Source organism: Hippoglossus hippoglossus, chromosome 13 (assembly GCF_009819705.1).
Source record: "Hippoglossus hippoglossus isolate fHipHip1 chromosome 13, fHipHip1.pri, whole genome shotgun sequence".
In the NCBI taxonomy this organism is placed as follows: domain Eukaryota; kingdom Metazoa; phylum Chordata; class Actinopteri; order Pleuronectiformes; family Pleuronectidae; genus Hippoglossus; species Hippoglossus hippoglossus.
The window spans coordinates 8,293,003-8,310,367 of NC_047163.1; the positions used below are offsets into that span (position 1 = coordinate 8,293,003).

At 43.8% G+C, this 17,365-nt stretch overlaps 1 protein-coding gene across 1 annotated transcript; it reads right to left on the minus strand.

Annotated features, from left to right (window-relative positions):
- Positions 1-5,611: 5,611 nt before the first annotated feature.
- Positions 5,612-13,080, minus strand: tsr1 (TSR1 ribosome maturation factor). The gene is made up of 15 exons (XM_034604760.1): positions 12,911-13,080; positions 11,869-11,972; positions 11,555-11,783; positions 11,136-11,270; positions 10,557-11,005; positions 10,024-10,168; positions 9,374-9,561; positions 7,633-7,841; positions 7,341-7,503; positions 7,129-7,239; positions 6,890-7,022; positions 6,610-6,726; positions 6,365-6,505; positions 6,189-6,263; positions 5,612-5,896 (listed from the first exon to the last, which is right to left on the minus strand). Exons 1-15 carry the CDS (start codon positions 13,026-13,028, stop codon positions 5,718-5,720), a joined length of 2,496 nt encoding a protein of 831 aa, XP_034460651.1. The 5' UTR covers positions 13,029-13,080; the 3' UTR covers positions 5,612-5,717.
- Between the last annotated feature and the right edge of the window lie 4,285 nt (positions 13,081-17,365).

The following is a 17,365-nucleotide window of genomic DNA, read 5'->3' on the forward strand; positions in this document are numbered from 1 at the left end:
GGATAAGGACCCAGTGATGTCATCGTGCCCAGTGACGACTGAAAACAGAGATTAGAATGAGTCCAAACAATAAAGCTGCGAGCCCGAAAATGAAAACAATGAATGATGCAAAAATTCAGGGCTGAAGGAAATTTCAGTCGTCATGTGAAAAGGGTGCTGTTCTCGCCCCCTTTTCCACTAGGCCCTGTCTCCCTACATTAAACATTTGGTCATTTGATTATTATTAGAATTTTGATTATCAATTAGATCCTGTAGATAATCTCTTTTTGAGTTGTGTGTTGTATTCTTTTACAGCAAGTATGTGTTGACAGTTTATTTATTTGATTGCTGTTTTGCCAGGTATGTGCAGGGGGTCAGATCAGGCAGTGAGTGATCTGACAGGTTTGCACGATCAGCTCTCTGAGAAAGGACGGGCTGGGCAGACTCAAGGAGACAGAGAACGGGTGACGTGTGCTGCATTGGATTACATCTCAGTCAACCTTTTGCCTTTATCTGCTGTATTTGTGCAGATAGATTGGATTGTGAGCTCAGCAGAAACCCAGAAACTTGTGTTGAGTGTGGTTTCTATTTGTCTTTCTGTTTAGCTCACCTTTGTCTTACCAGCGCTGGTGGTAGCTTCCTGGTAGGTGAGGCTATGAAGCAAAATGGGTGGGGGGGGGGGGGGAGGAGTTGGCAGCTTGTGGTGAGGCTGCAAATTTTTTTGTTTTGTTGCACTTCCCAGGGATCATTGTGTCTTTCTGTTAAAGTACCTTTTTGGTAATAAAATGCAATTTTTTTCACCTACTCATTCTTCTTCAGTGACAAATAACATCCTCCACCCCTGTCTGGGGGTTACGGCGCTACACGTCACTACAACAACAGTCATATGATCTGTTATGCTGATCATTGTAACTTTCTGGCTATTGAAGGCAGCTCGAGTGCATCCGCATGCACTCTGCATCTACGACGTTTCCTGCGCAGCACATTTGTCTGGTTTTAAATCGGAAGGGCAAGCGATGCATATGTCGGCCTTGTGTAAACCTTAGTTAACATGTTAATCTCAACTTAGTCCTTCCTCCCCCCTGTGTTACAGTATCATTGATTAGGCATGTGTTTCTCTGTGTGTACGTGTTTGCGTGTAGGCCAGTCCAGTGGGCGTCTGTGCAGCACATGGCTGTCCGATGCATGGTCTCTGCTCCCTGGTCTCTCCTCATTAGCCTCACACAGTGCAGCCATTCCCCTCTCACCCCTTCACCTCCTCCCCCTCTACAAGCCTCCACTCACAGTGCACACAAGGGGAAGAGCAAGCCTTTTGTTTTCTGTGTCCGACCTGCGCCCCATTCCAGCCCTCCTCCTTTTCTCTCCTTCGCCTCTCCTCTGACTAAATCTCTTTTCCGGCTTGATACTGCTGAAAACCATATGGAGTGTGACATCATCAGGGCAGGAAGCAGGGAGAGGGGAATGGTAGAGCAAGGGAGAGATTGGCTTGCCAGGTCTCTGTGCAGTTATGTCAGCAGAAAAACACTCTGGGAGGCCCCTTCAGGGGTGAGAGCAGAGCAGGTTGGAAGTTTTATCCATTTTTTTTTTTTCATGTCAGATTTCACTCCCACCTGGATAATCAGGAGGGAAAGTCGAGAGGGAGCGTGCACCTTGAAGGGAACCTTGATGTGCTCTGTTAACATGTCAGGTCATGGACTGTTGGCCTACTGTGCCGAGTTTACATTTGAGTGCAGGTGCTGCTGCGGCGCTTTCCCAAGAAATTCCAAAGGATCTGAATCAGGGGGATTTCAGATCATTTCTAGGCCATCTTTAGGTATTTAGGTCTCATCCCGTGAAGCCCAAAACTTCTGCCGATCATCTGTCTGCCTTTTAGTCGCCGGCAGTCCCAATCTGCTCACCAGGCTTTATGTCTGTCAACCTCCCTCCCTCCCACTTTTGTTCTCTGGGTGAACTCTCCAACTTTGTTGTGAGATCCTAGTCCCCATACCATACCGACCCATCCAGCTCCCTATTAGCTCACACAGAGATACACATAAACACTACAGTCAGCCACTCACACAGTCAGCATCTCTCCTCTTCACACACACAAACACACACGTACTAATATACCCTTCCCCTCTAATTAATGGCAGGGCTGGGGAGTGTGCCAGGCAATGGGGGAGGCATTCGAGGAGAGGAGAGGAGAGGCTGCTGCAGCTGTGGTTTTGGAGTCGGTCTCCGCACCCCCTTGCTGCCCCCTCTCTCCATCTCCTCTCCGCGGCTCCTCCAGGGACACACGCCTTGGCCAGGCCCCAGGAACCAGGGAGTCAGGACCAGGCTAAGAGGGAGAAAAAGGGGGAACAAGAGAGGGAAGGGAGGATATCACAAAAGAAGGAGAAAAACAGAGCTGACCTAATATGAAAGTATTGTCAGGCGGCATCGACTTTAATAGGCGAGTCCATGTGATGTTACTCAAACGTTTTTACTGGCAAAGTGGTATAAAGCTTCACTTTTCCAGAAACACATGAGCCTGTAAAAGATTGTTTTACTATTTGATACTAATCCTGTCATATGGTTTTATGTTGCAACAAAGTCAACACTCACTTTTTTACCAGAGTTTGGAAAAACTTCTTTGACTCAAGTAACATTCTGAGATAATAGCGTTTTCTATTTTGCATTAATTAATACAGCCACTGTTCTGTTGTGTTGTAGCTTTTTTACGCAAAGAGCCGAATGGAGCAAACTCACTCATTCATATTTAGCGGATCTCAGATTCTCCACAGGGGGAGCTGTTTTGTCAGAATTGCACCATTTTACTGTTAATGCATCTCAATTTGTGTAGTTACTACTTTGACTGCTTCAGCACGTTCTCACCATGCAACAGAGAGTCTTCTATGATCTGCACATAGCGGCTCAAAACGAGTGTAAAACCAGGATGGCAGTGGAGTGCATTCCTCCGCCAAGGCCGAACAACATGATTGTGTTACAGGAGAAATACAAATACAAATTCACATTTTATTTGTCACTTACACCAACTGTACACAGTACGACATGCAGTGAAATGCTTTCTAGATACGATAAGAAAATTATTTGCGATTTAACAGAGACAAATAGAGTATGAGGAATGATAAATCTGGTTAGGATAGGTGCAACAACAGTAGGCTGTATGGAGTGCAGGCATGTGCAGCTTGAGTGCAAACATGAGCTGTGCAACATCAGGCTGAAGTACTTGTTGTTGCTGTTCAGCATATCATAAATGCAGCTTTAATGTGTTAATGTGTACAGAAACATTTCTCGAAGATGGTGTGATGATTTTGATTTGATTGGGGAAGGTTTCGACATCGTCCTTATCAAAAAAGCCCATCACCTGTGAACTGTGTGCTGTTTGACGCATCAACCTGTGGCTTCATTGTTGGCCTGACTCAACATATGCACGATGTTTGCATATGCTTGTGCATGCGTGAACCTTAAGTGTGATCTGCTCACCCCATGGTGCCCGGGGCTGGTGTGCACTTCAGAGCCATTCTCCCTCTCCTTTCCCCCACTTCTCTGTGTTTTATGGGCTGTGTGCTGCGGTGCAGTGACCTCCCTCTCACCCCGGTGCCACCCAGCCGGTGCAGGATTCAGGCGCGCATGGCCCCTGCCAAAACCCCACAGCGCCACATCTGCAATCCATAAACGCCAGCCACTCTTGCTCTCCTCCTCCCTCGCCCACACCGCCTCCGACTCTCACACTCCTCCATTTCACTCTCTCTCTCTCTCTCTCACCCACTAACTTTTTATTTTAATTTCTCTATGCATCCCCCCATTTGCATTCCTTTGACTGCTTCCTCCCACCACTTCTGGTTTTATTCATGCTGAACATCATCTGGCTCTTCCCTTATCTCTCACTCCCTCTCTGTCCCTTTTCTCTCCTTTCCTTTCTTTATCCACATCCAATGGAAAAAAATCTCTCACCCATTATATCTTCCAGTGGGAGCCAACTAAGTGTGGTGGCAGTGAACTTGGAACCACAAGACATTCCTGATCCAAACAGCACTAAGTCACCAGCGTTCACGTCTTCTGACAGTGGCTTGTGCCAAACAAACACTTCACTTATCGGGAGGATTCAGCCTCACCACGTCGCAGTTGGTCCCCAAACAGCTAAATGTGTATCTGTTTCACATTGATCGTCAGGGAAAAATGTCCTGCATGCATGTAAATCCAGTTCCATTTTTTGTAGATGTTTTACTTTGAGAGCATTCTCCATCATGGGGGTATTGAATTCCCCCCCCCCCCCCCCCCCCCCCCCCCCCCTAAGCATGAACTGCTGGCCAGCACGGCTCACAGGCCCCCCTCCCCTCAGCCTTAACAAGATGTGTTCAACACATCACTGTGCCCTTGCCTTGATACGTGTGCAAAAAAAACAGTCAAGTTGAAAATAAATTGAGTGTTACCACAAAACTGTCCAGAGCTCCCAGCATGCCCCCCCCCCCCATGGGCATTAGAGAAATTCGTCTTTCCCGATTGTATTATCTTTTTCCACTGTAATCAAATGAAAATGCACAGGGTGAACTTTCGCTCCCCTTTTCGTTTCTTGGATCATGTTCTCCTCTCCGTCCCGAAGTCTTCACCTTCTGCTTTCCCAGACATATTGGCATGCCTCTGTGGTGCAGTCCCAGCAGAGCCCCCAAGATGAATCATGTTGCAGCAAACATGCAAGAACTCAGTTTTATGATGAATCTGTGTTTTCCTCTGTGAGGAGCACGGGCCAGGGGAGGATGCAGAACTGTGGAGCACTTCGACTTTAGCTTGAAAACAACAGCGAGGTCACAATGTGTTGACAAGAGCTAAAGAGGAGGCTTCGGGTCAGGGCAAGACCACCATGGAGAGAGAAACTGTGTGTGTACTGCTTGTAGGAGGCAAAGTAATATCAGTACTTCTATTTTTAGGTGCTCGTACAATTTTAGGTAGACCACTTGTAAATACAGGGTACAGGGAAAATTGTTGCTTTCAAGGCCGTTTTGTTTCTTCCCTTGCCCTCACACCAATGTTGGTGGTGCCATGTAACTTAAATAGTTCCAACAGAAATGAGTTTTGTGCTTCATATTGCATGAAGACTGATGATTAATAAGGTCTTGGTAGCCTAAAGTCCACTGAGGCATGTTTGTGATAAAGGATTATACAAATAACTCAACCTGACAGCTGCCATTTGTCAAAGCTTTCGGGCCACAAGTCGTTCATTGAGATTATCGACAGGAATTGTTGCTCTTAAGTACAACATGTGGGTTCTTTCTCCATGATTAAAGCGCCTTGATATCTCAAACATTATCTACAAAACGGTTTTGTACGTTTTAATGTGGCTGCAGACTTTGAGCCACATCTGCACGACTTCAAAGAGCTGCCAGTGTAACGGGCTCGAAAAATGACGCATGTAAAAACTATCGTTGACCTGCCAGTTGTTGTGGTAACGGTCCTCCATGTTTGTTGAATCACACACACACCCAAACGTTTGTTCACGCGTAGTCACTGAAATATTTTTGACCTATTTCAAAACAAAGATTTGCTCGACAAAACAGTGAGGAAACTTTATCATTACTTATTCATCACTGCCATCTAGTGGACAAAGTAGACTCAGCAGCAAGTTTGAAACTCAAGAAGAACCAACAGGAGATACTTTGGATCAAAATAGTTGTATTTAATACACATTGCACATACACACTGATGTTGAGTATTTCTGTTAATACAGGTTGTACGTCTCTTGCATTGTTGTCCCTCCACTACTCCATGTCCGAGTCGTCCGCCTCCACGGGGCCCTCTCTCTTGACCCAGGGTAAAGATGAGGGCACGTAGGGGTCGTATGTCCAGCGAGGATACACCCGCTTGTACAAATTCATCATGACAGTGTCTTGAGAGGGCAGCTGATTATCAAATACACACTTCATGTGGCCGTGTGTTCCTGAAAACATAGAATATGGTGGTCAGATTTTACTGTACATAAAAACTGCTGCCTGACGACGCTGCTCAAACTGAGTTTTAGTTCCTCTGCGGAGGACCCATTAAATTTAGTTGCAGATCCAGGAGCTGTTTGTCCTTTTCTTTAACAAGATTGGGTGTTTTTTGACATATACACTAATTTCCCAATGAATTATAAAAATCAGGAATGTTTAGGGACTGATATTAATGGGTGTCTGATACTATTGGCCTTTGGCAGATGTATGCTGTCTATTCGTGTTTTTTAATTCTCTCACCTAAAGCCTCTTTGATGTGACCTCTCCGACCCCACTTGGTTCGCAGCTCCACCGGCTTAAACCACATGATGTCATCTGACAGAGAGAGAAAAGAAAAGAGCAACAAAACAGGAATGAAAACCACAGAGAAGTCGAGAGTGGAGTAATATTCTGCAGCCATGAGAACGTCCCCTCACCCCTGTTAAAGAACATGTAGCGGACGACCGCAGAGCGCCGGTTTATTTTGAACGGGTGTCCGCTCAGCACAATCCTCTTCAGCACGACACGCCGAGGGTCACAGCTGAGCAGGCTGCCTGTAGCCACCAGGTCCTGGATGCCTGGAAAAGACAATGAAAACAGAATGGATTGGTACAAGATTAAAACCAAGGCAGCAATCTACTTATTTTCAAGTACAAGCACGACTTTTCCTTCTTCCTCTCACCATCATTGTGCTGTCTGAACAGCAGGACTCCTGCAGGGGAGAATGTGATGGGGGCGTACACTGACACCACAGTGGGGGCATCTGGCCTGAGGAAACGCTCCATCTTGTGCTTGTCAGCTAGAGGAGAGCAGAGACCGAGTTCAGTGCTCAGTTATTCATTTTCTGCTGTTCAGTATATCCTGCAGCTAAATCGGTTTCAGATCTTCACACCTACAATGCTCCTGCTCAAATTATTGTTTCATTCAGAAGAAATTAAGGTTCGTATGTGGGCATGCTTCACCTGAGGTGTGCTGAGAGAAGATGGGAGAGGCCCTGAACCTCCGAAATCCACAGTGGAACACCAGCTCCTCTTTGGATTTGATTGGCTCAGTGTTGCTGGGGTGTCTCCTCACCAAAACATGCATCACGGACATCTGTGGGAAATTATTAGGGCAGAAACGGTCAGATTGACTACGTTTCAAATGGACAGTTATGAAATCAGACACAAAGGCTTTCAGAAGTCAGAACTGTGAATCATACCTTCTGTTCATGGGGCAAGAGGGACACCAGCACCAGAGGTTTGCCTGACTGCACGCTCTCCATCACAGACAATGGCACGTCAATGATGTGCAGTGTAACATACCAGCCCGCCTGAAAACAAGAGGAGCAGCAGAGTCGATGAAGCCACAAATCTAAAATAAAAAAGTGCATTGGATAAATGAAGACGATCTTTTCTTTCTTTTTTTTTTTACCATGGCTCCCTCTTCCTCTTCCTGTGCAGCCTCAGCCAGAATGCGGTGGCGAGTGCGTTCAAAGTTCTTGAACTGGAAGATGCGAGAGTAGTTGACAGGCAAGTTCTCCATGGGGTCCCAGGGCGAGGAGCGGAAACTTTTTAGGCCTCTGTAGCGCTGAAACCTAGACACACAGGACAGCAACAAGATCAAATACGGCAATGATCAACCTTTATATAGAAAATGTTCTCAACTTTTTTTCCTCCGAACCTAAACACACAAACTTAGTCAGACTAAAAGCAGCAGAACTGACCTGTTTTTAGCTGACGCCTGGAGTGGTGTGTCCACCTCATCAGGAAAATGCACATTGGCTCGAGCCTCCCGGTAGCGTTTAAGGTCTTCTTCTTCTGCCGCCTCGTCAATGTGCTCATCGTAGCGCTGATCTGCTCCAACTCGTTCTGGGGGGCACACTTCCTCCTCCTCTTCCTCTTCTTCTTCCTCTGAACAACATGAACCAGCGTCCTGAGCAGAGAGGAAATAGAACAAATCGGTTTTAATATACTGTAGAATTGAGCCCCGGGGACAGAAGAGGCCAAAAGCTAAAATAGCTTATTTGACTGCAAACATATCTGATGTCTTTCGCTGGCCATAAAAGAAGCAGTTTTCGTTGAGAATATCCTCCAAACTAATTTTAATAGCCCGAAGCATAGTAACAGGTCACAAGAGAACTAAATCCACATACCAACTCCAGAAGTAAATGGATGAACAGGTGCCTCTGCTATTCTCTTGCTGTTCTGCATTCATAGTAAAGCAAAACCACTGTTGCATTGCTCCCATAAAACAAATGCAGCCTGAATATTCTACAAACAATGACCAGACAAACATGTTGGGAACACAAGGGCATTCAAAGAGATTCTAAGAATAGAAACGGTTATTGTAAGGCAGCCAAACATAAACAAGACCAGCCCAGCCACAATAAAAACAGTGTTAAAAGGAGACTGGTTCTGTGCATAATGGTACTTGAATCTGCATACGTCCGTGTGAATGTGATAAGAAGCCGCCTGGATTCAGACTGTGGGAAGCCTTAGTTTGCATATATTTAAATTCTGTGCCCTTCCCAGTGTGTCTACAAGTGACAGCCTCCGGCTCCTCCAGACAACCTCTCTAAGAATATGTAGAAATACAGCTTCCATGGGGAAATATATTTGTGTAAGGAAACAAATCATCAAAGAAGCCATGCGGTACAGTACTCCCATTACTGGCAAATTACAGGAGGAGCCAGACACATGAGGGGGGAAGCTCTCAGCATGGGGCTGATTCACAACCTTTACAACATCCTTGCTGCAGTAATAATAATCATTATCATTTGAAGTGCCCTTTTCCCTATTGTTGTCCTCTCCGAAATATGTATTCCTGTGCGCCAGCCTTAACATCAAACACATGCTAATAACAATTACAGATCGCAATGCACCCGCTGCACAAGGTGAGCTTCCCCGACTCCGTTTCAAGCAGCGCTGGAAATAAATAAATGGTCGAACCGCTCCCTCCGTCCAGACAGGAAGCTCTTTTCACAGGACAGGAAGAGAGGAGGCTTCTCCTGGGACTCCTGCTCCAAACACTATTGTTGTGGTGAGCAGCCTGGCACTACAGCCCAGAGACAGACAAAACAAACAGTGCCTGTCAGCGGCGAGGTGCACTGACCACGGGTCACGTATGCACTGCTCCGGCCCCACTGACACTCACGCATCACTTCTCCACACACGACTGTCCTCGTTTTCCTCTGTGAGATTACACTGTCTGACTGCAGCCACACTGTTGCTGTGACAACAAGAAGGAGGAGCTGGACCAACTAAGGTGTGTTCAGGCTTATACTGAAACTATTAAATCAATTGAACAAAGTAGTTATTGGAAGTTATTGGAAGTTATTTGAAGTAATTTGTTAAATTATAATCCCAGCCAATTTAGTCTTTCATATTTAAACATGACAATTTGGGACTCAAGAGAAATTGATACTAAAGTTTGTAATAAAGGCTTAAAAATGCTTAAATGTGTACCTGAGAGTTTATCTCCTCATCCTCGCCATCCATTGCCTCGTCCAACATGTCGTCATCATCGTCATCATCATCACTGCTTTCTTCATCTATCTCTCCATTCTCCGCCTCATCTTCGTCAACAATCCACGTGGCCTGGTAGTCCGACGTTCCTTTGGGAACCTTCATTACACGTTTGCTCTTCCTGGCCTCTGAACAGCAAAGAGAAGCGTCGAAGAAACATTTAGATCAACGTCTTATTGTGGCAAATTACATTTTTATTAATGAGAAAGCCAAACATTAAAAACCAAACACACACATTATAGTACTTACTAATTTATGGTTGGTAGACATGATTTTAAGTTCTTTCGAATCATGCGTCTTTTCTTTTTACTCACTGAAGAGCTTTGTAAAGTTTGTCATTTGACTCACTGTTTGTGTTTATTATCAAATCTGGTTCAAAACCAGGTTCCTTTCTCAATACAACAGTTTCCAGTCAGTTGGAGGCTTTTCAAGATCACGTTACAATTTCGTGTTAATACTCAGAACAACCGGACCTCTCACAAAAAAAGACATCTGACTACACTTAATTGTTTTGTATTGTTAAACACTGGTACCATCTTATCTCCATCTGACCAACTGCATCATGTATAAATATAATTCAGTGTCTGCACCTTCAGCTTCCAGCAGCTCTGTTTCCGTTGGCCACGTCTGCTCTCCGTCCATGGGATCCACGTCCGCCTCATTCTGAAGACTCTCCCTGCAGGAGGGGTCGGCTTTCATGAGCACCCGCACCGGAGCCTCGTCTTCAATCGTATCCTGTGGGAGACGCAGACGACTCATTTAAACAACATTGAAGGCTTTTACATTACTGAATTAATTTTGCCATCTTACAGTGAGCCACCCTTCTCATTCATTACACAACATGAAAAGTTATATTTAATATTGCTCAAGAATGAGAAACAGCATATAGCGACAAGGTAGAACGAACTACCTCTTCTAATATGAGGTGTCAATTTAAGGTCCAAACTTAAGACTGATTGATGTGAAAAGAGACATTTTCTGTGTTTGGATAATTTATTCTTCAGCATTTATTGGATGGATTACCTAACAAATAATATAATAAATGTGAAGAAACATCTTATTTTTAGCTAATTACAGCTGTAATTTGAAAATATAAGAAATTTGATGAAGTAAAAGCTCTTACCAGCATGTTTGTGTCTCCTCCCTTGCCCAGCTTCACTGGTCTGGAGGTGAAGATGAGGGGAAGAGGGTCTGGTGGTGCATCAATCTGACTGAGCTGAAAGTCCCCATGTCCACAGATGTGCACCAGTCTGTCAACCCGTAGAGGACGACCACGGACATACCCAGAGACGCAGAGAGTTCCTAGGCCAGTGTTTCCACCTGTACCCTCAGCAGGGCTGTTGGGCGTGAACGTGACATTCTGACCTAACATATGTGAACGTCTGGAGCGGAAACCGAGCTTTCTCTGTCTCTGGGTGCCCAGGTGTCTGAGAAGTAAAATGCCATCCTGCTCTGAATCCAGAGCGAAGAGACGGGTGTCGGGGAAACGGACCTCTGTGATCTTTGACAAAGCTCTCCTCGAGTCAACCTTCTTCTTCATGGGGAGATCGAACACACCTTGACACACCAAGGCTATATGGAACAAATTCAGAGACAGAGAAGACATGGGTTGAGAAAGTGTACAACAGGGGGGATTCAAATTATGAATATGTGTCAATGGTGGAGTCTGAACGCTCCAGGTTGTTCAGGTATAAACACCCACCATGGCTGGGGAGGCCCTGGGCAAACAGGCAGGAGAGGCAGTACTCTCCATAGCTGTCCCATCCTTCAGTGGAGTCCAGAACAAATAAAAGACTGTCTGCAATCTTTACCACATCCAGCAGGGAGTGCATGTCAGCTGTCAAAAGAAACAATGAGACAGGCTTCAGAAAATGCTCATCTAAGACAAAAGTAGTACAACAAAAGGTATGAGACATCGTACAATCTCTAAATGTCTGTTAAAAATTGCCCTATAATAAGATTTTACATTCGTTAATATCCACATTTTTTTAATATCCACATACTCTCAATTTAAATATGAATACAAATTAGTGTGTATCTATTATAAAACAATATTCCTGCTGGACATAACAGCATTCATCTAATTCATTTAAACAATAGTGTCGTTCACTCAATACTGACCTGTGCTGTGACTCAGAAACGTGAACCTTTGTTTAAACCGGGGCAGAATCAGTCCAAAACTGTCACTGATGCCGGTGATACACCGCTCCTGATGAAGAAGACCGCCGGCGCCCTCTCCACGCAGCAGTTTGGTAACAGCCCCGGCGTCGACACCAGCGTGGAGAGACACCACAGCGACCAGATGAGGAGGACCGTCCCTGCTGCCCAGCCGCCGCTTCTCTGTCAGGACCTAAACAGTTGACGTATATGAAATCTCTGCAGCAGCGATCTGGAAGTCAAGCACAACTGATTCCTCATGTAAAATAAAATAATACCATGTCTTTCTTGTTGCGGCGTAGCTGGTTGGCTTTGTGTCTTCTGTCCGTCTTCCTCTGCTCCTTCCTCTGTTTTTTGGTAAGAGCTGTCACCGACACTCTGCCTGTGTGACAGATAAACACAAAGCAAACACATGGTTTTCTGGAGTTTTGACTGATGTTACGACATCTTTGCTGTGAAAACACTGATAGAGTTTAGTGCAATCCAACGCAACAAGGACTGCCTTTAAGTCAAGGAGCTTATAAGGAAATTAGTGTCTTAGTTGCATTGATTCAGTTTATAATTCTATGACGGATACATTACAATGTCTATGTATCTTTCCCAATCAGACACTTACATGCATATTAACAAAGTCACGTTGTGTTGAGATCTTTCTACTAGTAACAACAAAAAGTGAACATGAGAGGGGGTGGTTCATGTTTCTTACACATAATTATATTTTAATAATAACTTAAGAGACAGCTGAGTTCAGATTTTGTGGACAAAGATTTCCCTGTGAACCTACAGCAGATCTGACAATAGTCGTGAATGATTGGGTCTTTTAAATCTGAATGGTATTAGATCATTTGTCTCATTTGCAGCTGCTCACTTCTGTAACACACACAGCTGTTCATTGGGATCCCCTAAGGTTTGTTAACTGCAATGTTTCATATCCAGCCAGTAATAAATAAGTATTAATTTAAACTATAACATCACAGAAGTTTAACATTAGTATGTCATTGTATGATTGTAACGTGTACTCGTCAGGGTGCTAATTTAAAGTCTGGCATAGCATGTATAATATGTCATCATGTGATTTAAATTCAATTATCAGGTCACTGAGATGCAGGGATGTAAAGTTTTGCTTTAAAACCTTTAGATTAAGTCTATAGATAGAGAAATCCATTAAAAGGTCCCTTTTTCACGCCCAGATTAACATGTGATAACCGAGGATATGTGATCGCTACCCAGAAGTCAACACGTGTGTCTGCAGAGCCGCGGCCACATGCTAACACAGCACAGCTAACATCAGCCGTTAGCGACACTTTCTAACCCACTCACCTTTGTTTTCTCTATCAACTTCCCCTTTCGTCCGGTGCTTGCCATGTTTGTGTCCCTTGTTCTTCTGTTTGTAACTGCCGGCTCTGTGGCCTTGTTGTTTTTCCTCAGTAGCAGACATTTTCTGCCATGTGGGGGAAAAGCCCAGCCAATTCACTTCCTGCTTCCGGGGGTTTCCGGTGAGTTTTTTCCCCTTCAAAATAAAGGCCCGGGGTGTAATTTGTGAACGTCTTGATATTTTGCACATGCTTTGACTTGAATGAATATTACATTACCACAACGCGTTTACTGAATACATTCAAATATTTTGCACAGACAAAGAGAAACAGAACCTCACTTATACACATATATGATAAGCTGCACCAGATGAGAGTAAATACTGTATTTCGGATGTGGTGGGGAAGAATCCTCCCTGTGGGAGAACATAGTGTGCAGCCTTCATATACAGTCTATGTGTGCAGCAGTGCTGAAAGCAGCCCCAGCCTTGACTCCTCCTCTAATCAGCCAGGCTATATAAGGAACCTGTGAGTCTCTGTCCTTCTCTTTGCTGTGGTTGTAGCTGGTGGTTGCTGGTTATACTGGTATGTGGCCCAGGCTCATTTTCTGTGGCATGCAAACTAAATGTACTGCCTCCATTACAGCCTGCATGTGCCCTGTTGTCCTGGCTGTGAGAGGCACATGCCAAGGCCCCATACTGGAGGTGGTGAGGAGTGGTGGCCCCGATATTGAATGTGTTTTTCTGCAGCATGGTCTGCCTAACTCATTGTGTTTTCTTTGTCTTTATAGGTTCACCTGCTGCCGTTATGTTTGCTTCTGTTTTGGTTAATATTGTTTTTATTTCTTTTGGCAGCCTTTACTGGTTTACTTTGTTAGAATTGTTCTTTGTTCATTTGGACAATTGGGTTACACCATTATTGGTTATTGTTTACAGATGTATTGTTTATGGTTATATTTCTACACTAGTTTGTTTCAGTGCAGCTGAGTGCCGCACTGCTGGGAGGCTTGGCACTCCAGGTGAGGTCCTCCACGTAACGCATGTGAGTGAGAGCACTGGGATAAGTTGTGTGCACCATTGTTGCTTTGTGAGTAACTGGTTGCACCCTTGGGCACTTCTTTGGTTTGACAGCCTCTCCACATGTGGCCTCAGCTCACATTTTGTTTTGTAGGCTGGCTTTTATAGTTTTAAGAGATTTGTTATAGTGATTTTGGAGTAATGTAATAAAGAGATTTTAATCCTTGTGATTAAGACACTTCTCTGCCTCTTATCAGTAAGAACTTGAGTAATTGATCGGTGTCCAGAGAAGGACGTTGAGACTATAGATCCTGGTGTGTGTGTGTGTGTGTGTGTGTGTGTGTGTGTGTGTGTGTGTGTGTGTGTGTGTGTGTGTGTGTGTGTGTGTGTGTGTGTGTGTGTGTGTGTGTGTGTGTGTGTGTGTGTGTGTGTGTGTGTGTGTGTGTGTGTGTGTGTGTTCTCTCTTATTTCCTTGTTTGAAATGATTGAAAACATGTAAGGCTGTAAAGTTAAGGAAAGGCACATTGACTATTTTTGCAGTACTAAAAAATGCAGTACTTAAAGTTATGAAATACTATATTTGTATATGTTTTTTTTTTTTATGAGATCATTTCCACACTTGCACAAACCCACCTCTGAAAAGATGAATCATCCTCTGATATTAAGTTCTGCAAATGATTCAGCCTCTTTATCTATGCAACTACAGAGTGAGGAGCTTTTCTTCACACCTAAGATACCTGCTGGAAAGGGTGAGGAGATGGAGGTATGAAAAGAGAATGAAGAAGCGCCTGATGCAATAAAGTTGGATCAAAACTGAGCATGAGCTGCCACCTATTCATTCAGAGAACAGGTTCCTACCAGAGCAGCATATTTTATTTAATGGATCCCATTGTTTTATTTTAATACTGCGAGGAAGCCTGCGAACAGCCACCAGCATTCATAAATACTGTGGCTACTACCTGCAAACACATCTCACCCCTTTTTTCTAGTAAGGATACTTAAGGTTCCTGTCAGACCTGGCACACTAATCTAAGCTCTCATCAGTTAAAAAGTTCCTTCTGTTTTGATTATCTAATTGTTGCCAGGATTTCAGTTAAAATACTGGTTACGCAATTTCCATTGAAGATGAAGTGTGAATGACTCATCTTTGACTTTATTTCTTGGTAGCCTTAAAAAGTACAGTATGTAATGGGAGATTACTGGTATAAAGAACTTTAAAAGTCAACCAGAACATCAGGTGAAAGAGGAATAAGAGGAAATTCAAAAGTGTAATGAATCATATGAAGCAAGATTTATCCATTTTATTTAATTGTCATTACCGACATTCCCATCAAGGCTAAATTGTGCTTATTAAACTGGAATTAAAGAGCCTCACAGCAAGAAGGTTTCTGGTTTGAATCCTGGTTTGGGCCAGGGTTATGTGCGTAGGATTTCACCACATACTTCTGCTTCCTCCTGCAGTTCTAAGACATGCAGATTGGGTAAGGTTAAGTGAAGACTTCACATTTATAAGTGTGTGTGAATGTTTTTTTTGTCTCCATGTCGGTCGTGCAATACACATGGGGACCTGTCTAGGGTGTACCCACCCTCTGTCAGCTGGGATGGGCTCCCCTCCGCGCCCCTCAAAGGATAAACAGTATAGATAATGGATGGATTTGCAGTCAAAGCCTTACATGTTAAACATCTTCGGTTTTCTGTTATGCAGTTTGGTTAGTGGCTATTGTGGGATCGAAACAGACACATTTTCTGCTGTCAGGATCTTCATTCTTCGTGCAGAAGCTCCAAGTTGTGCAACTCACATGCAGAAGCAGTCACATGTGGCATCATCTGAAGAGGATACTTTTAAATAGATCCTAAAGCCAGAGCACCTGTGCCTTTTTGTCGTGGTAGGAAATCCCCCCCCCCCAGGTGAAGCTGACTAACAATGGTTCTGTTCTGGTCAGAAGTCACAATAATTCATTTCATTATTTACACCTGTGCCTTTCCTACCTTGACATGTCCACATGTGTTCTGTGAAAAAAAGGCCCGTTGTGCAGACTGTTACCATGCAGATGGAGAGGGAGGCTGAACTTGAAGGGCTGGCTACAGGGGTTTCTTCTGTACACTGTTACATCATGCACAGAACCACCAGCAGAGAATCTATTAGTAAACAATAGCTGACTATCATGCCCTGCCTGAAGGGAGAAAATGGCATACCCTCTGTCTGCTGATGGAGGAGCCCGCAAGTATGATGTAATAACCTTTTTGCACCTCAGCCTCAGATCACCAGCTTTAATGTTGCAGATAATCTGAAAAGAAAATGTCCCCGATATTTGGAAGAATTTAATGTTTATTATTTAAATGTCTCGATCTGAAGATCAGTTATGCCGTGTGGTTTGAGATGCTTGTGAACTTTCTACTTTGAATCGTCAGGAAAATACAGTGGAAGGCCTTGAGATTCATTCTGTGGCTCCTCAACAACAAAGAATACTTTCAAGGATCCCCAGGGCGAGTCACATAACTGTGTTCCAGTAGAACCAACAGTAGAATACATGCACTTGTACTGGTTTATTCCCTGGTGTTGACCACGGAAATACAGTATTATCCCCTGAATATGTCGGTGTGTTTGAATTGTGTTATGAACCACTGCAGGATAACAAAATGAGTTGATGGAGCTTTTATTGCCAAGATAAAGTAAATAAAGTTATATCTGTTACAAGATGTCGTCGGTGCTAGTGAATATACATTTCACATATTTTCATAAACATTAAAGCTGTAAGTCAATTTTTCCTTCAACACTTACACAAGCAGAAAAAACAAATACAACACCAAATTCATTTGTATCATTGATAATGGTTAAGAAGGAGATGAACTGTTCAATTGAAAGTGCAAGTGAATGTAAGATAAGAATCCTTTATTAGTCAAACCAAGTGTTCCAGCAGTATAGGATAGTGAAATGCACTCTCAGTAAAAGTAATGAATAAGTAAAAAGTAAAATATCAAGGAATTATAAAGATAGAAAGTAATATGTACAATGTCAGAGTATATACAGTGTAATGGTAGTGTACATATATTAAAATTGCACTGACAAAAAATTACTATAGCACAGTTAAATAAGTTGATTTAGAGTGAGATATATAAGGTGCATGTGGTCGACATGGGAGCAAAGTTGCTTGTACAGTATAACAGCTACAGGAATGAACAGCCTGTGATACCTCTCCTTCAGACACTGTGGGTGAATCAGTGCTGGGATGGTGTCCTGCGGGGGGGGGGGGGGGAATGGTTTTCCATGCAAGATGATGTCAGACTGACCAGTGTTGATAGATTATGGACATTACAGGCAGAAACAGACATTCAAATAACAGACCAAACAACACCCCCAACATCACAGGCCCAAACGTATACAAAAACTTTATAAGAAGGACCAGAGCAGACTGTATTTGTAAAGGAGCCTCAGGTATTTGGGG